A 27,323-nucleotide genomic window follows, 5' to 3' on the forward strand; every position below is an offset into this window, starting at 1 on the left:
ACTTGTTGAGGATCTACTATGCGTCAGACATCATGCCACCTGCTCCGGATACAAGAGTGAGGAACAGGCATTTCTGCCCTCATGGAGTTTATAAGCTAGTGGGGGGACCAAGGAAACAAGCACGTTAATAAATAGAGTACATATTAGATGGAGCAGAGAGAAGAAAAATGAAGCAGGTCAAAGGGATGGAGGGTGGTGGGAAGGGGCCAGGGCCTATGGGGCTCTGCAGGTCTTAGAAGTTTCCAGGGGTAATGGAAAGCTCCCAAGGACGTTAAAGGATGGGAGTGGCAGGCTGTGGTTAATGATGCCAAAGAAGCTCTCTGCCCGGGTGGGGCAAGGGCAGAAGCTGGGGGACTGATGAGATTCTGCAGTCATAGGTGAGTGACTACGGAGGCTGGCCCAGATGATCGTAGGGGAGGGGTGACCAGGGGCACCCAGAGGATTGCTGATGGACTGGACATGGCATGAGATGAGGCCACTGAAACAGAGAGGCACAGTCACAGTGCAGGAGCTCAGACTGGGACCTGGGTCAGATGCTACAAGTCAAAAAGTGTTTTCTACTCTGCTTCCCTGTCCTGGCCTGGGAAGAGTGTGGCCTGGAAGAGGGGGACTGGGATCCCCAGCCACACAACCTCAACACAGGAGCCCAACCCCATTTAAAGAAGGAAGGCCTTTTATTTGGGCCTGGGAATCAGGAGTTGGCAGTTCTCTCTGAAATGCTGGGAGTTAGGAGACAGGGAGCAGCAGGGAACCCTTATTTCTGTACCAGCTGCTTCCCCTGAATGAGCTCTAAGTCATCTTTAAGCTCCTGGCAGGGAAGGGCATGCTTTGTCCTATGGATGGGTATGAAAAGGGCCGCTGCCCCTCTGGAAGACAGTTTGGAACGCCATTAAAGCCATGCCTAGCTCTTGACCACATGCCTGCTTCTTCCCTGGCCTTCTGCTGAGGAAGCAGCCGGATCTGTGCAAGACTCTACCTACAGGGTTGCTGGGCATGATTGTTAACAAGATCAAACAACCCACATCCCACAGCAGAGACTAGTTAAAACTGCACTTTTAGAAAGGGCATCATGACAATTACTTTGCCTATTTTTCATTTTGATGAGTTTTGGGTATCTATCAAGGCATGTCCAATGAACTGACATGCATCCTTGTCCTGGCCCATTTAATGCCAGGAGGTTGTCTTACCAACCAGTTTTTGGGGAGATCCAAAATGCCCCAGTTGAGAACTGAATTCAGAAGCCCCGGAACCAGTGGCTGAGTATCCTTTTTCTTTTAAACCTGTGAAAGCCTATCTGGGTGGATGGGCCTTTCCATCTGGACTGCCCAAAACAGAAAACTAGGGCTGGGAACATCCTTCCCCAGCCTGGAACCAGACCAGTGTGATCCCTGGTCCAAGGTCAGAGGGACTGTCTCTCAACTGTGGTGGCTGCATCAACAATATAGATAAGAGTTAGATCACCTGCCTCGCTTACTTCCCAGAGGTGCTGGGGGCCCTTTGCAAACTACCGTAGATGATACAGGTTTTAAGTGGGTGTTTTTACAATCTCTTCTGCAATATACTAATTAATTAAGCAGACACTGTGAGGAGGTAGGGGGAGGTCAAGTGTATGTATATGGGCCTGGCAGTTAGGGATGGAGTGCATACTGCACTCCATGGTGGCTGAACATGGGCTCTGGATGGGAAGAGGCAGTACCTTACCACTTACTAGCAGTGTGACTGGGGCTCAAGGTTTTGCACTGTAAAGTGGGACCTTTGTGAAGCACTTAAGTACTTCTGCTGGCTGCTGTAGTTTCTGTCAAAGCAACCCATTAGAAAGTACAAAACTCCATTGTCCTCATTCTGGTTTTTAATGGTCAAGGTGACAACAGTGTACAGTTTTTCCAGACCCATATGTAGGTTCCATAATCTCCACCTGCTGGAGAAAACACCGTGACAGATGCCATTGCCCCAGCAGGCCACTGCCGGTGTGGGAACTTTGGGATCAAAAGCACCGAGCCAAGTCCCTTGCTCAGGATGGGTCTTGGTTGAAACCACAAGCCCTTCTGCAGTTCTAGGTGGATGTAGTGTTGGTTCTTGGCTCATTGCAGGGGTGAAGCAGGAAGGAGAAAGAGACTGGTGAGGCCTGCTTGGAAAGAGGATCGAGGCACATTACGATTCCAAACCAGGAGATCCTGAGTCAGCACTGATTCTGTCTCTGGTTTGTTTAATACGGGAAAGGGTTCCATCCAAGAGCCCGATAGGCCTCCTCTCCCAAACCTGCATAGCAATCAAACTTAGAGGGGTGGTGGAGGGTCTTTACCAGGCTAGGACTACTGCCTATGTTTCTGCAAGTCACAAGTCAGCAGGTCAAAGAACAAGTGTGAAGCAGAACCTGCTAAGCAAAGCCAAGTAGTGACACTCACTTCCAAAACATACCCAGCAGAAGCCTCCTGCAAGTACCAACAGTGACAGGTGCTTGTAGCACGGGAAACTCACCCCTTCTTCAACAGTTGATTTGATTTGCCACACATCACTAGTGAACAGCTCGGTGGCATTTTGACTGTTTATCTTTTAGGGCAAGATACCCTGATTCTGAACTCACTTAGGATGGGTTGGCATGAGCTGTATCCTAGTGAAAAAAAATATCCCACCTACCTCCTAGGTCCACTCAAGACTTCTGCACGTGGAGTAAATTAAGCCATAATGGAGCCCATGAGAATCCCCAGGAGGCGAGCAGTCTGGATGGTAATGGAGGAAAGGGCCAGGCAGGCAGGTGGAACAGAATCTCAACTGGCCAAGGCCTGGCAAGATTAGATATCCCAGGGGTTGAGTAAAAGGAGCACAGGGAAATATTTATTTTCACCTTCTGAAGACACTGTGTGCATATAGCTCGACTTCCCACTTTAGGGAACTCTGGCTGCCGCCCAGTTTTATCTGGGCAAGTGATCTATTCTCGTGGGAACAAGTGGTGGCGAAGCCTCTTTCTACACATTTCCCCTCCTTCCTCCAGTCATCTGTGGGGCTGGCGGGTGGGACACATTAGTGAATAAGCATTGTGTGCCACAAGTTTTTATGCAGAGAAGATGGAAGGAAGTTTCCTCCCACAGGCCCCAAGATAAATATAATTTTAAAGCAATTAAAGCCTGCTTCAGTGGGAGAGTTTCCGTACAACATGCTGGTGATATTCCTTCAATTTTTTTGGTTGTTTTTATTTTTTTTTTCATTAAAGTCCATTGATCGTCACAAAAACCCAGGAAATGCAACTAAGGAGAAAACAAACGTCCAACCAAGATCTAAGAACCCAGAGCTATGGAGGAGACGTTGCACTGGACTGCTGGGTGTGCACAAGGGGGCAGGAGGGGCGATCCCCATGGGGCATGGCCACTGGCCATGGGAAACACAGGAGGGAGGCCAGGCAGCTGGCTGGGCGGTTATGTTAACCGCTGCACGATGACAGCATTGAGCAGGTTGGCTTCCTTCAGGGTCTGGCTCTCATCAGCCAGCTCTTTGTTCGGGAAAGTAGTCATGAGGATAAAGCTGGTGGCAGCCATGGCTGGCCGGGCATCCACGATGAAGAGTCGGATGTCGCTGATCCTGCAGGAGTTGGGGAAGTGGTGAGCAGTGCCATCCTCTGCTGTCCATACCCCTGCCCTGTGGAAAGCTAAACACCTCGCAAATCCCCTTTCCTGACTTTCTCCACAGAACAGCGAAAGCTACGCTCAGGCATGTGGGACCAAGTCCCTTCCTTGCCAAGAGTCCTTCACTGTTGTTTCCATTTTCCTTGAGATAAACACCAACAACCCTACTGTGTTCCCAAGGACTACCTAATTTTATACCACCCTCTTTCCCCTCGTTCTCTTCTGCCCACTTCTAGTTCATCAGGCCATACTCTCTTCCCACATTTGGGTCCTTCTTTCCAGAGGCTCCCCTGCCTGATCCCCTTTCTGTAATCCTAATCACAACTCAGGCCTCGGATCAAATGCCACCTCCTCAGGACAGCCTTCCTTAGCTCCTTGTCTCCATCCCTGACCCTCCTTCCACGTTTCTGGGATGATCTGATTAGTGTCTCCTCCTGCAGCTCATGAATTTCACAAGGACAGTGTATGTCTCTTTTGTATGTCACAGGAGGCACTTAAACTATCTGTCAGAAATTAATGGTCAACTTCTCAGGGCCAGGAATTGTTTCTCCAGACACTGCCTGCCTTCTGAACCTGGAGATCATATGACAATGAAACCACCTGGAAACAATGCCTCCTTCCCTAGAGCACTTAAACATAAGTTTCCTTTTTGCCCCAAACCCCTAAAATCTATGCAACTTACAATTTGGCACATCTAAGGGCGTGGACCTGCAGGATTCTGCCTGTGACTTTTAGCAAACCAAGCTTTTTCACCTAGCAAAGCCTCTGCATGGGCTGTCCACCCTGGGAATGGGCAGCAGTGCGCTGAGCTTAATGAGTGAAATGAAACTGAGGCAAATAACTCACATCACTGGGATGGGTCACTCGCTTAACCACCAGGCACTTGAGTGTAATGAACGTTCCTGATGAGGGAGGTCTCAATAGGCTCTAGATGCACCTGGCTCACAGCTGGGGCTTGTCTCCTGCTGTCACCCACAGGCGAGCACAGTCAATACTCAACGATTGATAAACAATTCACTGATCCCACATGTGGGTGCTGGCTTAGTTGGCTCATGACCAATAAAATTTAGACACTTCTGTTCTACAGAAAGGAGGCACCAAATATATTTACTGGCAACAGTCCTCTAGCACCTCTCCTACTAGTCTCTTCACTTTGCTGTGGCTCAGTTTCCCTATCTTTAAAATGAAGAAGGCACTGATCCAGCCCAGATGGTCTGAGATGTGGAGCAGGCATTCCCAGAATTCTCGACAGCCAGATCTAGAAGAGCTCTTCCTGGCCCAGTACTTTTCACAGGCCCCTTGTGGGGAGGGAGGTGGAGGAAGCCAGGTGAGCGGGACGCTGACACTGCACCCCCTTCTCCTCCATCAACCACAGCAGTTCTAATCTGACGTCTTCATAGGACTTTAGCATGGGACTTCCTCTGAAGTCTGGTAGCTTAGAAAAAGCCCTGAGAAATCTAATACTCTAATTTTACAGATGAAGAATGAGACACACAGGGGGAAGTGAACAGTCACTGGCCACACTAATGGAAGAGTGGGGACCAGAACTTAAGGCTTCAGACTTGTAGTCCTTACCACCCTCGTGTCTGCTTTGGGGAAAGCATGGAGTGCCTGCTGGTATTTAGGAGGAAGAATGGCTCTCTGTTTCCCACACATTTGTGTGAGGCCCAGAGGACACTCCTAGAATAAGCTAGGCCACACAATGCAAGGTACCTGTGGCTGTGGTTAAATTTCTGCACCAGCCTCCCGCCGTCTGCAAGCCGAATTTGGATGTTTGTGGTGGGCTCTGATTCGTCGATTAAGATGGAAGAGCTGGCTTTGGCTTCATTTTCTGCCTGTTGGGCTGGAGAGCTGGTACTCAACACCTGGGGGGCAGTGCTGAGGAGAGAGGATGGCATCAGAACACAAGCAGAAACAAGGCCCCTAGCAAGAAGGGAATCCCTTCTTGGACTGTTACTGAGCATTTGCTATGCGCCTGGCATTGTTTGGTGCTGCTGATCTATTGACCCAGACAGGGAAAATCGTGCCCTTATGGAACTTACAGGTCCAGCAGAATCCACTTCAAACCCTGAGTCATATATTTCATATGTTATTGCTAGCTCCCTCGCTCCTGAGTAATGTGGGCAAGTTACTCGGCCTTTTTCCTCCTTGGTGTCTTCAACTGAACAAGGGCTTGAAGGGAGGAAAGCAGGACAGCCTAGGGTGGGAGAGACAGGGTCATAAGGCTGGAAGACATAATAGAACAGGGTCAGTTTTAGCCTCAATGGAGTGGTGGAGGGGAGTGTTCCAAGTCTGCAGCTGAGGCAGCCTTGGCACAGCCTGGCAGGTGAGTGGCAGGATGCAGGCAAAGCAATCCAGATCTTCTTCTGTGATGGAATTTTCAGGCCTGCATTACCTAGTGCACCTCACTCACATGTGTATCTGTACTCATACATCCACTATTGAGGGCAGGGAAGAGAGTTCTAAAGGGCACTGAAAAGCCAATCAAGTGCTGGGTTCTGCTGGGATTCATCATACAATGAACAGGACACGGTGTCAGCCACAGTGTTAGATTTCATATCTCAGAATCACATGGACCAGGGTTTGAATTACTCAAGCACCCTTAGTTTCAACAAAGGTAGTAATTAGATTTTTAAAGGGTTAAGGCTATAGGCCTTGCTCAGTTTTTGTTAGGATTAAAGGGGAAAATTGCATAATGCACTCAGGATGGCTGACAAACACAAAATGCATATAGGACTCCCAATTCTCCACAACTGTATGGAGCTGCCTTCTCTCCTCCAAACTACCTGTCCACTTCACTCCCAGTCTTTCTCTTAGCAGATGACCTGACTTAGACCTTTGCAAAGAAGAAAGGCCACTAGATGAGCGTTTGCTTCCCCTGAAAGCCTCTAATTAGATCAGTTCTTGTAACTTACTCTTCCCCCGTCACAGCCCCAAAAATGGTACTGAGAGCAAATCCAACTGAAAGTGCTTTCCAAAGTGTGTTCCATGGGAAGGAAGGTGTAGGAAAGGCCACATATTACACCAGCAGCTTCAGAGGCCATTGGCACATTAAAGGTTTTGAGAGATTGCACAGTTAAAATATTGCCCTGAAGCATATAATTAAAGAATGACTGAAAAGTGAACTTACTCTTTTCTGTGAATGTGAAAAACATGGACTTACAGAATTACAAAGTAGAGCTCAGAGGAGAATGTCACCCACATTACTAGCACTAGAGAAGCTGCTTCTATGCATCAGCCTCAAAGCATGTGGGACTCAAAAAGTGTGGGCTGGGACACACAATTTAAATGACACTACGATAGGCCACAAGAGTTGCTTGGAAATAGTGAATAGGTAAATCTCATATACCTGTAAATGCCTAAGCTCTGCACCAAGCTTGTCCAACCACCCATGGCTCACGGGCCATATGCGGCCCAGGACAGTTTTGAATGCAGCCCAACACAAATTTGTAAACTTTCTTAAAATGTTATGTTTTTTTTTTTTTTTTTTTTGCTTTTTGTTGTTGTTAGCTCATCAGCTATCATTAGTATCAGTGTATTTTATGTGTGGCCCAAAGCAATTCTTCCAAAGTGGCCCAGGGAAGCCAAAAGACTGGACATTCCTGATCTACACTATCTCGTTTTGTTCATTAGTTTCACAGACATTAGGTCAACTCTCCAATTAGACTTTAGGCAGCCTGTCCCTCAACTATTTATAATAATTCAAAGTATATGTACTCATTGAAACCACCGCCTGCCAGAAAGGGAACTATAACATTTTCAGGCAGGCCTAAAATGAGAAAGAAGCTGTTAAGCCAAAATAGCTGATATCTATTCAGGCAAGGGGGTGGGGAGTAGAAAAAACAGGAGTGACATTTACACCGACTTTGTGCAGGTATTGTCTAAAGGGGCTTTCACAGCCACGACCTCACTGAATCACCACAACCATCCTTTGAGATGGGTGTATCTCCATTTTATAGATGAGAAAACACACACACATGCTATGGATCATTTTTAAAAACTAATGCAATAAACAAGCCTTCTTTCAGTATATATTCTGTGTATTCCCACCAGCCAGGATTTTGTCAAGCTTTACAATTACGATGGTTTATTTTAGAAAAATAATATTTATATTGAAAATGCTTTCTCAAACCTCTCCTTGAGTTTCACTCCTCACTTATGAGCTGATGACCCTCAGCAAGTTACTGAGCATCTTGGCACCTCAATTTCCTTTTCTATAAAATGAAGACACTCTCCTTACCACACCTCCACGCCTTTTAGGGGAAGCAGTCTCTACTGTCCCTATTATCAAGGAGAGTTGGTGTGATGCTAGAGAAATGGCACAAGCTTTGGAGCTGTGCCACCTACCATTTGGCCTCCGCTCTGCCTCTAAACTAAACAAACAGTGTGGCCTTAAGCAAGTCACAACTTCCCAGGGCTTCAGTGTCTTTGTGTGTAAAATGAGGAGCTGTTCTGTTGTGAGGATGAGACGAGATAATGTGCACGCAAGGCCTGATATTTAGGAAATCCTCCACACAAGGAAGCAGCTGCTGTTTGGGTTTGCTTCCCAGCACGTCCTGTTGCAGACTGCTGGTGGGTCATCACTGGAAGAGATGAGGAAAGCCTGATGCCTGGACTTGGCTGTGTAGCTTCTGACTGGCTGTTTCTCTTACACACTCCCTAAAAATTAGGTGAGGCAGGGTGGCCTGATAAACATGGTGACTATTTATGAGGCACCCATTCCTAAGCCAGGCCCTGTGCTGAGTACTTCACATGTATTAACTTACTTAACCCACAGGCTTAACCCCCAGCCTATGAGATAGGGATTCATTACAGATGAAGAAACTGAGGCACAGCAGGGTTAAGCAACTTGCCCAAAATCCCAGTGTTGGTTCATGGTAGAGGCAGTATACAATCCGAGCTATTTGGCTCTCCATCCTGTGCTCTTCACACTGTCCCACTCTCCTGTTAGGCCTTACACTCAGACAGGTATAGGCCTGGATTTCAAGACCCAGTTTCCTCATCAATAAAACAGAGTTAAAACTTCCCAGATAGTTGAGAAAATAGCTAAAAACATGCACTGTACCCAACACATACTAAAAGTACAAACAAATGTCTATGTGGCTATGCAAGAATATCCAGGATGCTATGCAGGTTGGCAGGTAAAGGCAGAGACTGGAGGGACCCAGCTCTGCACTGGCCAGCAATATGGATCTCACCAAGTCTCAGGGTCCTTCTTTGTAGAATGGGGATTAAAACAGGATTAAAGAAGATAAAATATATGAAATACTTAGCATAGCGCTTAGCTAACAACATAAAACACTGGACTAACTAATTACTATCATTCCTCAAGGTCCTGCCCCACTTATATTTGCCTCAATTCTGGACCAAAATCGACTAGAAATGCTATCAGCTGCCATGGGCTGTAAGTGGAAGGTCACCTGACAGGCATTCCCAGTCTGTACTGCTCTCAAGGAGGATGGGGAGTGGAAGAGGAGGGGAAACCTGAAGACCAGGCCTCCTGATTTTTCAAATAATAAGAGCACATCATTCAAAGAATATTAGTTCCATAGTGCTCTAATCATCCCGCAGGGCAGCCACATGCATCTGTTCAAAGGAGCTGGCCTGTCAGCTCTTCCTGAGAACTGCCAACAGCTGGGCTACTGCTCCCAGTGAGCGGCTGGCCATCTGCAGCTGTGAGGGTGCTTGATTCACAGGCAGGAAAGGTTAGAGCAGACGTCTATAAATAGTGTTTTTTGGTGTCTCCCTGCAAACATCGTAAGTTATGGGGAAAATGAGTCTCAATTCAAGAGCCCGAATCACCCAACGCCTCCTATCTTTACAGGGGGAATAAACTGGCACTAGGTACTTTCTTGCCACAGTTACAAATCCTGAGACCAGCCATCTTCTCCACAAAAATAACCACTACAGAAGGCATGGGAGCAGCTAAAGCTCACTTCCAGCAGCAGTGACCCCTCATCCCAAGTGCACTCTTGCTGTTTGCAATTCGAACCTTCAGATCAGCTCCCAACTCAAACAAACTAACGTAAAACCTAAAACAACAACAAAATTCTCCAGTTTCTCTTCAGATTGTATACATCTTTTGCCTTTTACTAAAACAACAAAAAAAATTTAATACAACTGAATTTTCTCAAAATATTTTAACTGAGACAACTTATTCATTCACTTGAAGTATTTTCCCAGATAATTAAGATTTTGAAAAAGCCCAGTACTGACTGATTTTTGAAGCAAATCTGAGAAAATTTTCAGGAAAAATTTCAAGAAAAGTTCAAGACTTTTGGCTTCTGATCATTTTGGTTCACAAGACAATGAAAAATGTAGTAAAATTTATGAGAAAAACTAAAGCAGCTGTCCTGATTTAGACTGAAAAGCTAAAGTCCCATCTCACTTAACTTTATAAAACTGTGGCTGTTTTTTTTTTAAGCTAAGTTTTCATAAAAAGCCAGAACTGAAATAAAATGCAAGTGGAACTGGCAGTGAACACTTTGTTGATAAACATCATGGTGATATCAAGTTCTATCTTGTGCTCATTCTCCACATTAATATTTATTCCTATCATGCTAAAATAGACTTTAAAGATATTTTAATTTTCTGAGATGCAGAGTTTCACACACATAATATGGCTAGACTTTCCAATAGTAGAAACATTTCCTGTTAGTATTATAAAATCATACCCAAAGTGCATGGTGTTCTGAAGTTCTGAGACCTCCCTTGTAACTGGTGGTGGGCATAAAAAATATAACCTTTTTGAAGGGCAATTTGACATCTTAAAAATATGAAGCCCTTTTGAAACAATAATCATATGTCTAGCCCAAGATTAAAAAGTATACAAAGATTTAATCACAGAGATATTCACTGCAATGTTGCAATATCTGGTAGCTGCCTAAATGTTTAACAGCAAGGACTGGTTAAATTATGGCACATTTATGGGCTAGAAAATTATGTAAGCATTATAATTAAAAGTGCAGAAATAAGCTTACTGATAAAGGATGATAGCCATACTTCACTGATAAAGTAAAAAGCAGGTGATACAACAGCATGTTTACAAATACATGCAAATGAGTAAGAGAAGAAAGATACACTTGCCAGATATTTCTGGGTGTTAGGTTCAGGACAGCTTTTATTCTTTACCTGCACTTTCTATTAAGATGAACATGTATTACTTTAATAATCAAAGAAAAAAAAAAATTAGGTGCCCTATAAAGCTCATCACAACTGACAGGGACACTCTCTGTGAGAATAGCTGTCCTGGGCTAGTCCACAGCCCTTGATGCAGTAGATGAAATGATGAGAACAGGGATGACTTAACTACTTTGGGCCAGGTAAATCTAATATCCTGAACTCTGACCCTTGCTCCTGATGAGGCATGAATGGTCAATAGGCAGGTAAGGGATTCTAGGAGAGGGCCAGCCAGAAGCTCAGAGGGCATGGTTGTTGGAAGACCAAGCTTTGATCTCTGAAGATAGTGAGGTGAGCAAGGGCAGTAGCTACTTTGAGAACTGCCAGATCTAGGTTAGAAAGGATGTCTCATTGTGCAGGAGTGCAGGAAGGAATGCCAGTCAGAAGGCCTGGGGTCTTGGCTCTAACACACACCAGCCATGTGCCCAAGGAAAGGCCCCTAATATCCAAGAGCCTCAGCTTTCTCTCTACAAAATAAGGATCATATTGGCAAGGAGGGTCACTGTGCTCTAAATGCCTATCATGTGCACAGTTCCCTCTGAAGAACACTAATCAGGTGACCCCATGGCCATGGCCAAAGGTAAGTGGATCCTGAGAGAAGGCAGCCTACCTATGGGCTGGCCAAGAGTCTGGTGGGAGAACCGTATGAGGGATACCAGTGACTATTAACCAATCAGATATCATCAGAGGGTTTGAATGGAAGATAGAGAATGTCTGTTAGTAGAGGGTACAGGAGTGAGAAGGCAGTAGCAGAGGACACAATGCAGAAAAAGTCACAAGTGGCAGAGTGAGTGTCAGGAAGGGCCAAGTAAGTAGAAATAAGAGCTGCTGAGCTGTCATAATGGTGGCACACCAGCCTGCAAAGGGGCAGCAAGGTTCCTGAGTGTCCCTGCATCCTGAGCAACACACTGTGAGGCCTGGCTAGGCGAGAGTCTGTAATTTCTTATTCCCCTTGGGATCCTCATTTCAGCCTTAAGCCATCAAGGAGATGACACCTTCCTTGAACACCCTAGATTACTGAGCCACAGCAGCAATTACGTACACTTTCTGCTTACATTGACTGCTCACTATGGAACAGTGTTCTACATGCATCAGCTCACTTATTCCTTGCAACAATAATCCTAGGAGGTATGGACTCTTATTAGTACCAATTTATAGTTGAGGAAACTGAGGCTATACAGTCCAAGGTCACACTGCTAGAAAGTGAAGCAGAGATATAAACTCAGGTCTGTTAACTCCAGTCCATGTTCTCCACACTCTTCCTCCCATACAAATAAAATTTGAAGTATTTTGTAAACAGTAAAGAGCTAATAACCAAAGTGAGTGATACACAGGGTCTGCTGGGCTTGGCAGGTGTGATTGACAGAGTCTGGCTCTCACCTGTGCTGCCCCTTACCTGCCCAGTTTCTGACCCTCGCCAGTGAAGGCTTTGAAGGCTCCTTTGGGCTTCACAAAGTCCTCGTCCCGATGGTCCTCCATATCCAAGTTCACCTGTCCACCGTGAGCTAGCCTCCGAAGCTCTGCTGGCACCTCCCTGTGGAAGAAAAGGCCATGCTGGGGTCCACAGAGAGAAGATGGAAATGACAGTGATGGGAAAAGGGGAGAAGAAACCTCTCAGTCCCGTGGTGAAAAATCGCTGGGCCTCCAAAGGGAGCAGGCTACTCTGGTGGCTACCTGTCTGCCTCCACCTTTTTTCTTGTTTGTTCAGCCATGGCTGACACCTATTTCTTATTTGGCCACTTAGGTCTGCCTCAGGCCCAAAGGGGAAAAATGGACATACAAGGTTTTTGGAGCAGATCTATGAATCCGTATCTCAACTATGCTGAATCTGCTTCAAACAATTTACTTCTCAAATAATAAACATTCTGCCTCCTCCTTTCCCAACTGCTATCCACTCACTGATTTGGGACCTACAGGAGGGCTTTTTCACTCACCCTCTGCGGATAGACTCCAGAAACTGGGCATTGGATGGGTCTTGGTAGCTTCTGAGTTCTCCATTATCCAGGCTGAATCCACTCTTCCAGAGTTTCAATACTACATGAACCTGTGATGACAGGGAGTAAACAGTTACCAGGGATCTGGCAAGCATACCAATTTGAACTTGCAAATTAGCAGGTTTTTACTACTTCTCAGTGTTGCTACTATTAAAACACACACAGAGAGACACACATATATACATGTGTGCACAAGCAACTCAACAAGCAAACTAAATAAGCATTAACCTAGAATAGGAAGGTGGCCTAGCACAGACTAAGAGCAGGGGTTTTGTTTTAGGACACCTGAGGTTGCATCTTGACTGTGCCACTCACTAGCTATATGGCTCTGGGCAGGTGACTCAATCGACGCTTTGCTTGTGCTTGGTATGCCGTGAGTGTCCGACTAAACTACCATGGCAAATCTTGCTCATGGACTATTCCACAGTCATTAAAAATGTTATCTACAAGTTCTGTTCACAACAACTCCCATACACATTCACAGCAAAGGGTCTAGAAGGCTAAAAACCAATGCATTAGCAGCTGCCTCGGAGGATAAAATTTTTATTTTCTTCTTGCTTGACTTTATTTTGGGATAAAACCCAAAATGATTTAAAACATATTATAGAAATTAATGATCACAAGACTACAAGAAAATGTTTGTGGTATAATATTGAATAAAAAAGACTCAAAATTGTGTGTATGATTACACTTGTGGGGAGGGAGACCCTATGCACAGGGCTAAAAAGTAGTGGACAATGAGGAAAACTAAAAAAAAGAGAAGAAAAATTGGTGTTAAGTCTTCTCTGGTGGTCTGAAGACCAAGTTCTTCAGCTATACTCGCATCACTAGAGAACCCCAGATACACTGTACCTCTGCCTGAGATCCATGGGCTGCTCAAAAAACTCCTTCATTTGCCCATCCCCTTTCCCCACCTGTTCTCACCAGCTCTCTCACCCAGCACCCATGAAAGCTCCTTTGATTTTCCAGTAAGCGTCTTTGTTCGTGAACCACAGCAAGGGCACTGTCTCTGTTAGTTTCCCTTTCAGAGGCTGCTGGTTAATGCACAATATGTAACCAATCCCTTCAGAAAAATGGCAGAACAGTCCACAAGCTTCCCTCATGGGAAGGTGGATGCACTCACATCTTGGCTGGAATGCTGCCTCTTTTCTCCTGCCACATAGGCAGACTCTTCCTCTGGTGCTGCCCCAAGGCGGTAGCCACCTCCTGCAAATGGCTATAAGGGACAAGTTCATACACATTTAAGGGGTTGGTCCATGGTACAAGGGTTACTCAGATACAATGATATATATATCTTAGGTAAGAGGAAGAAAGAGGACAGGGTTCCTGATCAAGCTTGTTAGCTACTAGATGCACTTTCTCTGATATCAGACTCAGTGCCTACATGCCCAGGCAGTATGGTAAATGAATTAGGTGGCCAGAATTGGGGTTAAGAGCTGGAAGGGGCAGTGCCTGGCTAAAGGAAACAGATGCTACTAAACTCTCATTAACCATGACCATGTAGGAATTTGGGTACAGGACAATATCAAAGACTTTTTGATTTTCTCAAAGGAGACAGAAATCCTGATTTTATATAAACAGATGACTATTAATTCAAGTAAAACAAAATGAAACACTAAGTAAGTCAAATTTGATAGGCCAAACAAAACATGTATGCAGAACCCAATCTAGACCATAGGCTGTAGGTTTGAAAACCCTGCCCCAAATCTTGGTTTCACGTTAAAGGGTGAGATAAACTACACTCGTGTTCTGCACAGAAGACCAAGTAAGCAAATGAAAAAAAGAAAAAAATCAGTCACTACCGGGGTGAAGAAGGTGGCATTCCCAGTTCTGGACTCTCAGTCGTGTGGGCACAGACAATGACCCTTATACTCACTCTCGGTTTACTGGTCTCTCCAGGGCTCTTGGTCACTCGCTCCACAGCTACAGCTCCATGCTCTTTGGCACCTTTAAAGAGATCATCCACCAGCTCGTTGGGACTTTTCTTCCTGGGAGGGCCAACAATCTGCTGTCCACTTCTCTCTGAGCCCCCAGCATAAAACCTGTGTACAAAATACACCTCTAACATGAAACACTCATGGAAAACATGAATAGAGCATGTGCCAGGTTGGTGCTGGGCACACTGAGGCAAAGGGTACAATGCTTGTCTTTAAAGAATTTACTGGCTAGCTGGGAACACATGGAAGGAGGCAAGCAGGTAAAATGCAGTGTGAGAAGCAACAGAAGTCAGTGAGGGAACACTGGGTGGGAAGGACAGCCAAGGCTTCCTTTAAGAGTGTCTTCTGGGCTGAATCTTGAGGATAAGGATGAGTTTATCAGGTGAACAAACTGGGGAAAGGCATTCCAAGCATGCAAAACAGCTTATCAGCTCAGGAGAGAGTCTCAGCTGGGAATATCAATCTGGTGGCCAGGCTCCTCTCCAGGAGACAGTGACTACAGTCATAGTCAGAAGTAGCTACCACTAGTGACTTGGGGTTAATGGTGGCACTGGCATGGTTAGTACAAGCAGCTAGGCTCCAGTCTTGGCTCTGCCACTGTATGTCCTGGGTAAGCCAGTGCACTACTCTGTGACTCACTTTCCTTGTCTTTGAAACGGGAGGGAAGGACCACATGCCCTACCTACCTGCTCCTTAAGTCAGAGCCGTGAGGTTCAAATCAGCAGATGTATGCAAAAGAACAAGCACAGAGTAATGCACACAGGTAAGGTGGTGTGACACAGCACCAGGAGCTCCCCCAAGCCTCACCTCACCTTGCCATTCATGTGACACACACTGTGGCCCCTGAGGAAAGGGTACTGGAGGTCAGAGAAGCTCCAATCTCAAATACAAGCCCCAAGACACCCACACTGGGCTTTGCAATAGGCCACGCATGGCTTGAGATAATAAAGTTAGTACTTTTTTATACGGGCCTGAAAACCAGTTGTCATGCAGCCTGGCCCACTGCCTCCTTATTACTCCTATTCAGAGCTAAGTCAACAGCTTGTCCCCAAGCGAGAAAAATTGAGAACCTATAAAAATTAGTCTCAGCCCTCTATTTCCTGACATTCACCAGGGAATGAGAGGCAAAGCCACAGGCCCCGACAAGGACAACAGTACCAGTGTCCTTTCAGGTCTGAAATGCTGAGGGGTCAAGGAAGTAAGCGGAATGTGAAATAAAGGAAGGTCACTGCCTGGAGGACGTGACTGGGTGGGAGGAGAATGAGAAAGTCATTTAGGAGCTGGGCATTCACGTACTTGATGACACTGCCTTTCACTCAGGAGTGTGAAACCCTAAAATTAACATATATTTTTATATCCAGAAGTATCTAAAAGGAAGGTTTTGAGTCAGTGTGAAGGTCACAATAGGAATGAAAATAGAGAATAGAACACATGTAATTTCTCAGCCCACTTCCCCAAAGACTGACCATGATGAGATAACTGCATTCCCGAAATAGTTATTATACAATTTTCCTTAGGAATGTCTGACAGACCGAGGCAGATCCTGTGGAGAACCAAAACCCATGAAATGAGGCTGGCGTTCATTCTTGTTCATTCCAGGTAGATGAAGTTCTGCTAAATGGACTATAAAGTCTTTATTAAGGGATCTCAAAGCTTCAGAACTGGGAGCCTGTGATCAAGAGCCTTAAAAATATGCATGCCCTTGACCTGGTATTTCCATTTTTTAAAACTATCCTAAAAAAAATCTGAAATGTGGTTAATTAATCCACAAAAATGTTCATAGCACTGATATTTACAGTAGTAAAACATTGAAAAAAATCTAAATGTCAGGCATCCCATATAACGGATTATTATTATAGCATATGAAAAGGCATATGAAGGATTTTAAGGACATGGGGAAACGTCTGAGATGTAGCATTGATCCAGCAAAACCATATTTATATACAGAACAAAGACTGGATGGAAATATGCCAGAATATCAACCGTAGTTACCAAAGGGTAGATGAGTTTAAGACTTTTTCATTATACTAGTCTGTATTTTCCATAATGGATATTTTTATTATAACGTTCTAAAGGTTAAAAACAAATAGTTGATGGGTACATGTCTATTGGGGGAAATATACACTTATAAGCCTATTATTCTGTTTTTTACATGATGTTTTTTAAATTAAAAAGAAAAAGCTGGAAAGAAATATACCAAAAAATGGATACCTGGTTACGTATGGACTGTAATATAATGAATAACTTTTTCCTTCTTTTCCTTATTTTTTAAAATTGTAAATTGGCAATTTATAATTGTATATACTTATGGTGTACAAAGTGATGTTATGCTTTAACAATATGAAGTGGATTAAATCAAGCTAGTTAGCATATTCATCATCTCAAATACTCAAAATTTTTGTGGTGAGAACACTTGAAATTAACACTTGGCAATTTTGAAATGTACAATGCTGTTTTATTAACTATATTCATCATGCTGTGCAAGAGATCTAAAAAAGAAAAAGCCCCAAACCATATTCCTCCTGTCTTATGATTTTATACCCTTTGACCATCATCTCCCCATTATCCCCTCACTTCTGCCTCTGTAACCACACTCTGTCGATTGTTCTAGATTGGAATTGTTCTAGATTCCACACGAGAGCATGCTGTATTTGTGTTTCTGTGCCTGGCTTATTTTAGTTAGCATAACGTTCTCTATCCATGTTGTTGAAAATGACAATTTCCTTCTTTTTAAAGACTGAGTAGTATTCCTACTGTGTATATACACCACATTTGCTTTATCCATTCATCTGCTGGTAAGACACTTATGCTGATCCATAACTTCGCTACTGTGAAGAGCACCGCAATGAGCATGGGAATGTAGACACCTCTTTACAAACTGATTTCAAATCTTTTTAGTCAATACCAAAAAGTGGGACTGCTAGATCTTTTCCTTGTTTCCCTCCCCTAATATTCCTCAATAAATACATTAAGTAACGGAACAGGGGTCACTTCTAAGCTACAAGGAGTAGAACAGACTTCCTAAGATATAACCCACACAGACCAGCCCACAGTAGTAATGGCTAACAATAACCGAACATGTTTACCAGGTCCTGTTCTAGGTGATTTACACATTACCCTGGACTTCCCTGTGAACTGCCCCCCTGACCCCCTCTAGAAGACTCACCTCTGGCCTTCCTCCTCCTCCTCATCTTCATCTTGGTCATGAATGAGGTCTCTGAAGGATGTCACTCTATTATCACTGGAGACACAGAAAGGAGCAAAATGATCTCAGGGAACATTAAGAAAGGTAACCCTCATCACCAGCTGCTAAGGAGGTGAAGACACTGAGGTTACATTTTTGGTAGGCGAGAGGAGGACGTTATGTGGAGCAAGGTTAATCCCCTAAGATTACACATAAAATAATGTGGCATTTATTTTTTCAAGATCACACAGATTGAGTATAAATTAGAAAGTCCTATCGTGAGGTAAAATGGAATCCCAATTTAAGCTGCCCTGGCTTTAATAAAAACTAGAAAGTATTATTAATATTTAGGAAAAAAGCAGTGTTGTGTGGGGTGGGCACAACTAAAAATGAGTACAGGCTTAAGTAGTACAGACAGCGGGGAGTAACAGGGAAACTAAGAAAGGCTTCCCAGAAAAATGAAATATTTGGACCAACTGCCAAAGAACTAGTGGACAATCATGGTGATGGGGCTGCTGGGGAAAAGGGGTTGGTGTAGCATTATAGGAAAGCAGCATACACAGTGCACAGAGACCAGAGAGTTGAAGGAAGGACACATAGCCAAGAAGTAGGAATGAATGAATATGAGGGTGACAGCACTGGAGGAAAAGCAAGCCCCAGTCTACTTCTGCTGCAAGTTAGTCAAGAAGTAGTATTTATTTTTAGAAAAAAAGCAGTGTTGTATGGGATGGGCACAACTAAAAATGAGCGTGAGAAGGGTTAATTCTCTCTGAAATTATCTTCCACTGCCACTTTCCACCTAGTTTAGATCTGTCCTCAAGGAACAAGCTTAAGTTTTTCAAGGATCATAAGACAAGTTTTATCAAGATTTAAAAAAATTCTGTATTTCTTAGGGGAAAAAAGCAGCTTCCATATAATATGGGACAAAGAGGGTGACATGGTTTGACTCTGTGTCCCCACCCAAATCTCATGTTGAATTGTAATTCCCAGTGTTGGAGGAGGGACCTGGATCATGCAGGTGGATTTCCCTCATGCTGTTCTCATGATAGTGAGTGAGCTCTCACAAGATATGATCATTTTAAAATGTGTGGCACTTCCCCCTTCACACATGCTTTCTCCTGCCACCATGTGAAGATGTGCTTGCTTCCCCTTCACCTTCTGCCATGATTGTAAGTTTCCTAAGGCCTTCCAGCTATGCTTCCTGTACAGCTGTGGAACTGTGAGTCAATTAAATCTCTTTTCTTCATAAATTACCTAGTCTCAGGTAGTTTTTTTTATAGCAGTGTGAGAAAAGACTAACAAAGAGTAATACAGGTTTAGTGAGGCTTTAATGAGCTGTTTACTAGGAAGAAAGCTCCAGTTCAGTCTTGAAGATTTATTTCAAGGAGACAATCAGGGGACAGAAGAGTTTTGAGGTTCCATCAACTAGAAGTGAGAAGAAAAAACCAATCAATGTAGCAAACAAGCTCCCTGCATGAGTTGGCTCCTGAGAACAGTCTGCTGGGCATTCCTTGATGCTTGATATGACATGGTTCAAAAGGATCCAAGTGATGAGATCTGTACTAGTACCCTGAGAGTACTAGTTCCACTCATTCATCTTCCCAAAGGGAATTTTCCATACATGCTCAGCCTAAAGTTTCTTCCAATGACTAGGCTAGGATGAGCATCTATGAAAAAAATATTTTCTATCTCCCTGTTGTTAAACTTTCAAATATATGTGTGTACACTTGCTTGGGCAAATCACTTGCTCTGCTATGGCTTTGTTTCTTTCCCCCAAAACTCATACACCCAGACTCTGATGGTATCTGACATTGATTCTGGTATCCATGTATCAGATTCCAATCCCAATTCTGCCTCCTACCCTTGGGATCTTGGACATGCTATTTAAATTCTCAAAGCCTGCATTTTCTCACATGTAAATAAGACAATCACAGCACCAACCTATGGGCTTTCTGTGTGCAGGTGGGGTACTGATGCACGGAAAGTCTTTTGCATGGTGTGGCACATTTAAGTACTACTCTTGAGTGGCAGTTCTCAAAGTGTGGTCATGGACCAGGAGCATCAGCATTATAGTGAACCTGTCAGAAATGCAAATCCCCAGGCCCCCTCTTAATTCTCCTGAATCAGAGCCTCTGGGAGGGGTATCCAGCAGTCTAGCCTTAAGGAGCCCCTGAGGTAATTCCGACATATATTCAAGTTCAGAACCACTGTCTGGAGTAATGCTTTCAGTTACCTTATGGCATGGATGTCCTAGGGATATTACCAATTGCGCAATACTTTTGTCCTATGGTCTCTACAAATTGGCTAAATATCTCAGAAAGTTCAATTTTTCAATATTAGAACTATCTCCCAGGCTACTCTGGCATACTGAAGTGGCACAAAACTCCTTCATCAGATGACATTTTCTGCTTTTAATCCGGTTACCCTAGCTCTGCCTCTCTGTGATGATGGAAATGCTCTATCTGCACTGTCCAACAGAGAAGCCACTAGCCACATTTGGCTATTAAGCATCTGAAATGTAGTTAGAGAAAACGAGTAACAATGTTTGTTTAATTTTAATTAATTTAAATAGCTAGTGGCTACCATATTGGATAGTGTAATTTTAGAGAATCAGACAATCGTAGTTCCCGGAAGTTTAAAGTACAACTTTTGCTGGATGAAAGAGGGGAAAAAAGGAAGAAACTGTTACCTCTTGCTTGACCCTGCATACAGGGGTGGGAGGTGCTGGCAGGGAGGTAGCATGCGGCAGCAGAAGCAGCTTTGGACTTAGGCAGACTTGGCCTTGAATCTGTGGTAACAGCAGCTGTAAGTTACTTGACCTTTCTAAGAATTAGCATCCTGACCAGCGAAATGGTGAGCACCTTACCTATTTCAAAGCTGTTGAACAGTATCAGAAGAGAACACAAGTGAGAAACATGGCAGAGCTTTGGTGACTGCTCCTGAAATACTAGCCCTCCCACTTCCAGGAATTTACAATTACCTGGGGAGAAAAATTAAGTTAAATATCAGGAAAAGTGTTCAGGGCAATGTGGGAGACATGCCACCCAGTAGTACGTGGATATAGTCAAAGAACTGAAGGAGTGATAGTTGTGACTGGAGTTCTGTGGAACAGAATTATGGCGTGCAGCCTGGTCACAGGGTTAGCAATAACACGCTCAACAGAGTGGGGATGGAGGTAAACATGGAAGGATGCATGGGATTTGTATAGGCAGAAAGCAAGAGAGCGGGCACACCTGATCAGGTGAGAGGCTCAAACAAAAGCAGGAGAACCAAACATAAGGAAGAATTAGAGCACCAAAGAAATCAGTTTGGTTGGAACAAAGGATTTAAGAAATGAGGAAAAGGGAATCAGATTAGGAAGGTGGGTCCAAGGGTAAATTCTGGAGGACTTTGAATGTCCACAAGAAGAGGCAGAACATCATTGGGGCTGAGAGCTGAAATGCTGAATGTAGAAAACAGCCCTACATTTAAATCCTTGTTTTACTAGCTCTGTGATCTTGGAAAGATACCCAACTTCAGTGTCCTCATCTGTAAAATAGGAATAGTACTAACCTCAGTGCTAACAGTACTAACAACAGTACTAACCTCACAGGGTTGCTGTGAGGACTAAAAAGATGTTCATGTAAAAGCTTAACCCAGTGCCTCACTCCTAAATACTCAATAAATGGCAGCTGTTATTATTGAGTTTAAACTGTCTCCTATAGCAATGGTTAACATTTTTATGTCTGTCAGCCCTTTGAGAATCTCATAAAAGCCATGGACTCTCTTGCCACAAAAGATACCTGCTAACATGTACACAAACTTTTGCCTGTAATTTCAGCTATTAATAATTTAGAGACCTTCTCACGCTCATTTCATAGATTCCTCCTAGGGTTCTCAGGCTCCATATTAAGAATCCTTATTCTAGAGTTGGGTGTTGCTCTGAGGCAGCAGTGACAACATAAAAGGGTATGTGAGAAGTCAAAAGTGGGGGATGGGGAGAGGGCAGCAGCTGGCTAAGTGTCCTGCAACTGCCAGGTCGAAGCAGAGGCAGGCCCCACACAGAATTCCTCTGAGGTGCTAGCACAAGTTTGGTTTTTCCTGAGAATGTAGTCCTAGCATTTGCTTTCCTCCTCAACAAGGACAAACCATGCAACACACTGCGCCCTCCTCCCTCCCTTTTTCTTGTCTTCAGTTCTTTTCTAAGCCTACTACCAAGTCTGAGCTTTAACCAGAGCAATAAAGCAATGCCTCTTGGACCAAATGTGCGTCCAGTCTTTTTACTCACTTCAGTTCTAATGTTAAACTCTATGTCCTTGATTCTTTTACTTTCATGCCTTTTTTTTTTTTTTTTTTGAGACAGAGTCTTGCTCTGTCGCCCAGGCTGGAGTGCAGCGGCGCAATCTTGACTCACTGCAAGCTCCGCCCCCCGGGTTCACACCATTCTCCCGCCTCAGCCTCCTGGGTAGCTGGGATGACAGGCTCCTGCCACCACAGCTGGCTAATTTTTTGTATTTTTAGTAGAGACGGGGTTTCACCGTGTTAGCCAGGATGGTCTCGATCTCCTGACCTTGTGATCCACCAGTCTCGGCCTCCCAAAGTGCTGGGATTACAGGTGTGAGCCACCGCGCCTGGCCACTTTTATGCCTATTCTTAAATGTACATACTTGTTGGGGAATAGATAGAGTAAACCAAACAGGTCAATTGAGAATGAATGCTAAAAATGATAATACTAAAATTATAATAACAACACATGCTGTGTTCTATTTGCTTTGTAAGTATTAACTCATTCAGTCTCCCATGTGGTAGGCACTATCATTACCATTTGACAGGCGAGGAAAATGAGGAACTGACACATTAAGTAACCTGCCCAAGGTCACAAAGCTTTTACTTAAGTGGCAGAGCTGGGATTTGAACCAACGCAGTCAGGCTCCTGGGCCCATGCTAATAAACCACTGCCTTAATAGAACTTTGGGATTACTGGAGAAAAGAGTAAACATGTAACTGGCATTAGAGACTAAGTTTAAATCTCTCCCCCTCTATAATTCTGACATGCCAACATCCCAACAACACCCTAAGGTGGCTGTCAAAGACTCATACCCCAGAAAATCAGCCATCTCTACTAGCAGCTGCAAGAACAGCACTTACCCTAACAACATGTCCCAAGCAGTAATACCCAGATGTGCCATCACCAACATCTCATAGGTTAGCACGTGCAAACAGTTACAAGATCACTTTCCTCCTACCTCTTTTCTCTGGATGGGAGTTAGGGAAAGAAGAAAGCAATGAGATCTGGGGTTAGCGCTCCTTCTTCGAAGGGAGGAAATATATTTTAAACCTCAGTTGCCTTTAGAGAGAAACATAATTTACCACTTCATGGCAAAGAAACACTGTTGGTTATATTCTGGGGTTGAATTCAAACCCAAATAAAATTTCCTGGCTAAAACATACACTAGAGAGTAGAAGCAATAAGGCGAAAGCAGAGAGGGGAGACACCTCTGCTTACACACTCTCTGTAAAGGTTCAGACACCTTTACAGGAAGCACCCCTGCATGTCTCCTGGAAGACCAGCATTGTCTCACTCTGCAGAGCACAGGAGTAATCTGCTGTGGGTGCTGTGGGAGGCAGCGACAGGGGATGCAAATGGGATTGCAAAGGTTAACACTGTTTTACCTAGTAAGACAAGGTCTCCCTAATCAACTTGGCAAAGGGTGGGTTACACAGGTTTATTTTGTACAAGACTTCTTAATAAGGTAACGGGCATCCTAAAATATCAAAACAGCTTTCCTAAGTCATTTCGCCTAAACTTTCACATCTATAGCACCCTTGAAAGGAAGTTTTTTGGCTTTTACTTAAAAACTTTAGAGTTGCAGTGGTCATTCCTCATACTACATAAAAGTGAAAGTCTTAAAAGTAGGTTTGTGGTTTCCCCCAGGATTGAACCATAAACCACACCCAGTTAAAAGTCATGCATCTCTGTATAGGAAATGACTGAGGCCTGCTGGGAAGTACTACCCATTGACTCAGTCTAACCTTCTCATTCAGACCTGGTCTACACATCCAGGCCTGAACCCTCTGGTCAGAAAATAGCTCCTCTTCACTGCTGGAAACACTCATGTAGCGATAATTGAAGCTGGCCCTTACCTGGGGGCTGTGCCTCTGGACACTGAACTGGGGGTTGCCTGCGAAATGGTCACAATGTCTTCATCCCCTCCGTCCTCATAAAAGCTCGCTAGCGCGATCTGAAACAGAGAGGTAGTACCTTGGGACCCTTAAACAGGCCTTCACCTAATGCATATCTCCTTTGAGCACAAAGGAATACAGACATGGCCAACACTTACAAGGTAGCTTGCATCCATGGGCCAAAGAAAATTAGACCAGAAGGTTAACAGCTCAGCTGTTAGTCTTCGTGTCAACTGAAACAAATTCCACCCACTAAGGTGAAAAGAAGGCAGTAAGAATGGCTGGGGTGGAAGACACTCTTTATTCTCATTTTATGAAGAAACGTGATCTAGTAAAAGTAGCACACATTTAGTGAGCATTTACATGCCAGGTTGTTCTGAGCATTCTACATATGTTAATTTGTTTAATCCTCAAGAACTCTATGCTATTAGTACTCTTATCATCTCATTTTATAGTTGATACAGAAGCACTGAGGACTAAAAAAAATTTGTTCAAGTTTACACAACTGGTAAAGAGTGGAGCCAGGTTCCATCCCTGCTAGTGTACTCAGGCCCCTACTCTTAAGCGCTTCCAGTACAGCCCGGAGTCAGGAACTGTGGAGTCAGTCCAGGTTGCTACTTTTCCTTTCTTTCAAGTTGTTTCCTAATCTGTGAAATGGGGGTACCTGTCTCACCAACCTGCACACTGGATGAGATAATCCATTAAGATTTATGCATACTCGCATCTTAGGTCTACACATACAGAAGGAATATGGGAATCCTTTGGTCACTTGTGACATCTCTGTCACCAACTCAACGGACAGGCATTTACTAATCACTTGCTTTGCACAAACACAAGAAAGCATTGAGGTCACAGAGATGAAATAGACATGGCCTCTGTCCTCAGGGTCACCAACTTCACAGGAGACAGTGAGCTGTCATGGGATAAAAGTAATCTGCTGGGAGGCAGTGTGCTGTCTCAGGACATGTAGTGAACTGGCATTCTCAGGGAGCCTACATTCAAGTCCTGTTCCTGCCAGGCAAGTCACATGCATGAGCCTCAGTTTCCCCACTACAATGTGAGGGGAACGAGACAGAAGATCTGTCGGTCACAACACTGTGTGCTTTTAGGTCTTTCAGGTAGAAACTTTTTATTTCTGCCCAGCATAGGGGCTTCCCATTGTGTCTAGGTGTGATCTAGGTGTGATGCTTTACCGAATTCTTATGTTTGGGGAGTAATTTACGTTTGGCAGCAGACTCAGTTCAAATTCCAACCCCGCTACTTACTGGCTATGTGACCCTGAGCAAATTCTTTGCCCTCTGTGCTTCCAATTCCTCATCCATAAAATGGGTCTAGTCTTTACCTCATAGTGTTGCTAGGATTAAACGAATCATATTATGTAAAGTGCTTGGCACATGGTGGTTTAAAGCTTGGGCTCTGCCTGCTTGCAACCAGACAGAACTGAGTTCCACTTCTACCTCTTCTGCCTGGTAGCTAGTGAGGCCTTGAGCAAGTTACTTAACCTCTTTAATCTCAGCTGCAAAATGCGAAGGTTAAATGACAAAAGACATGTAAAGCAGTCAGAACAGCGCTTGGCTCATGGTAGGTACTCAATAAATATTAGTCATCACCGTCATCATCTACCTAAGACGAGGCTGGCCAAGAATATTTATGCAATTCTTTCTACAGTTAATTACCGAGTGCTTATTATGTGCCAGGCATTGTTCTAGGCACTGGGAATTCAGCAGTGTACAAAAATCCCTGCCTCGTGAAGCTTAAGTCTTCTTAGCAAGTATTTAGTGAATACTCAGTACGTGCCAATGAACTACACAGCGATTTCCACGAGACTCCCATTTTACAGATAAGTTAACTACGCAAGGTGAAGAAGCTCCAACCTTGCGCCACCACCCCAGAGGTATTCTCCCAGCAATGAGGAAGGCTGGGCGGGGGTCAGCTCCCGGGCTGGACTTCGGAAGTGGAAATGAGCGGCCACCTAGTCCCGAGTGGGGCTTCACCCAAGAGCTGCTCACTCGGACCAGCCTGGCCTCCAGCAGATACTCGGCGCGGCAGCCACGCCCCCAGGCGCTCCCTCTCCTCGCCGGCTGCTGCAGTGCCCGAAGTCTCGCTGACGCCGCAAGCGGGCGAGGCAGAGTGAAACTGGCACGGCAGAACTGGCTGGGGCTGGCCCGCGTTCCCCCACTCCCAAGCCGAGCAGGCGACGCGTGACAAGCGGTCCCGGGACCATGAGGCCTGGGTCGGGCCGCGGTAGAGCGGGGATGACTGTGCGCTTCGGCCGCCGCGGGCTTAAGGCACCATGCGCCCGCTCCCAGCAGTCCCCGGCCCACCCGACACAGCCCGCCTCGCGGCGCTACCTGCAAGTCCCAGCCGGCCGACTCGAGAAAGAAGCGGGCCCGGTCCTCCTCGGCGCCCGTCACCGCCACGAACTCCCTCAGCGCCTCCTGTCGCTCCGCCGCCATCTTCGCCCCGTGCGCCTTCCAAAGCGCTCCGGCGACCGCCGCACAGGCCCAGCCCCGCTGCCGCGTTCCGCTTGCCGGTCGACGAGGCCCAGCCGATGAGGGCCCAGCAGCTGGGAGCCCGCCCGCAGCCCCGCCCCACGCGGTGCCTCACGCAAAGCCCTCCGTGCGGGAAACCCTGCCGCTCCGCGCCCTCTGGCGACTACGGCGCGAACCGCAGCCTAACGGCGGGGGTGGGAGCCCGAAGGATGAGAGGCGGGGCGGGTCTTACATACACCTGTGGGCTGAAGGATCCCTGCAGGAGTCAGATTCCCAGTTATTCATTGACGCAGCCCTCATTTCATTAATTGTGCATTCGTTCATTCACTTACTTGTCAAGCATTTACTGAGAGCTATCAATGGCCTGATGTTTTTCTAGGGCTGTGGATATGGCAGGGAGCAAAACAAAGTCCCTGCTCCCATGCTTCTTACATTCTAGGGGTAAAAATTCAGACCTTGAACAGGCTAGGCCTCCGCTCACAACACGTCCATGCCTCGTTATCTCGCCCCGCATAAAAGACAGTCTCATGGCCTGCCTGCAGGACCCATGAGAGATGGGCCAGTTCCTCCATCTCATCTAGGGATCCGCTAGCTTCCTCTGCTCCAGGCGCCTTGCCCTCCTTGCTGTTCCTGGAACTTGCCAGTTATCTTGCATTTGCCTCAGGGCCGTTGCATTAGCTGCTTCTGTGCCTGGAGCACCTTTCCCTTACCAATGGGCAAGGCGCTCTCCCCGCTTTCTTTGGGCCTCTGCTCCA

General features: G+C 45.2%; 1 protein-coding gene across 4 annotated transcripts; it reads right to left on the minus strand.

The window, feature by feature from the left end:
• Positions 1 to 3,170: 3,170 nt before the first annotated feature.
• NSFL1C (NSFL1 cofactor) lies at positions 3,171 to 26,740 on the minus strand. Of its 4 annotated transcripts, none has more exons than XM_063802823.1 (10): positions 26,428 to 26,680; positions 24,038 to 24,135; positions 23,042 to 23,148; positions 17,897 to 17,971; positions 14,670 to 14,835; positions 13,917 to 14,009; positions 12,734 to 12,843; positions 12,196 to 12,333; positions 5,334 to 5,498; positions 3,171 to 3,576 (listed from the first exon to the last, which is right to left on the minus strand). In XM_063802823.1, exons 3-10 carry the CDS (start codon positions 23,089 to 23,091, stop codon positions 3,414 to 3,416), a joined length of 960 nt encoding a protein of 319 aa, XP_063658893.1. In that variant the 5' UTR covers positions 23,092 to 23,148; positions 24,038 to 24,135; positions 26,428 to 26,680; the 3' UTR covers positions 3,171 to 3,413. The 4 variants fall into 4 exon arrangements, with proteins under 4 accessions (XP_063658893.1, XP_016792790.1, XP_001154255.1 ...); XM_016937301.4 differs by lacking the exons at positions 23,042 to 23,148; positions 24,038 to 24,135; positions 26,428 to 26,680 and adding exons at positions 20,604 to 20,702; positions 20,781 to 20,894; positions 21,754 to 21,832; XM_001154255.8 differs by lacking the exon at positions 23,042 to 23,148 and having other exon boundaries at positions 26,428 to 26,740.
• Between the last annotated feature and the right edge of the window lie 583 nt (positions 26,741 to 27,323).

Source organism: Pan troglodytes, chromosome 21 (assembly GCF_028858775.2).
Source record: "Pan troglodytes isolate AG18354 chromosome 21, NHGRI_mPanTro3-v2.0_pri, whole genome shotgun sequence".
Taxonomy (NCBI): Eukaryota; Metazoa; Chordata; class Mammalia; order Primates; family Hominidae; genus Pan; species Pan troglodytes.

Bases quoted from the DNA above. Each gene is read 5' to 3' on its own strand.
- NSFL1C (XM_001154255.8), bottom strand. From the start codon at position 26,532: ATGGCGGCGGAGCGACAGGAGGCGCTGAGGGAGTTCGTGGCGGTGACG. The intron at 14,836-17,896 runs GTGAGTCTTCTA...TTTTGTACACAG, and splicing joins GAGGAGGAGGAAGGCCAGAG to GTTTTATGCTGGGGGCTCAG. The intron at 5,499-12,195 runs GTAAGGGGCAGC...CTCTCTCCTCAG, and splicing joins GAGGGTCAGAAACTGGGCAG to CACTGCCCCCCAGGTGTTGA.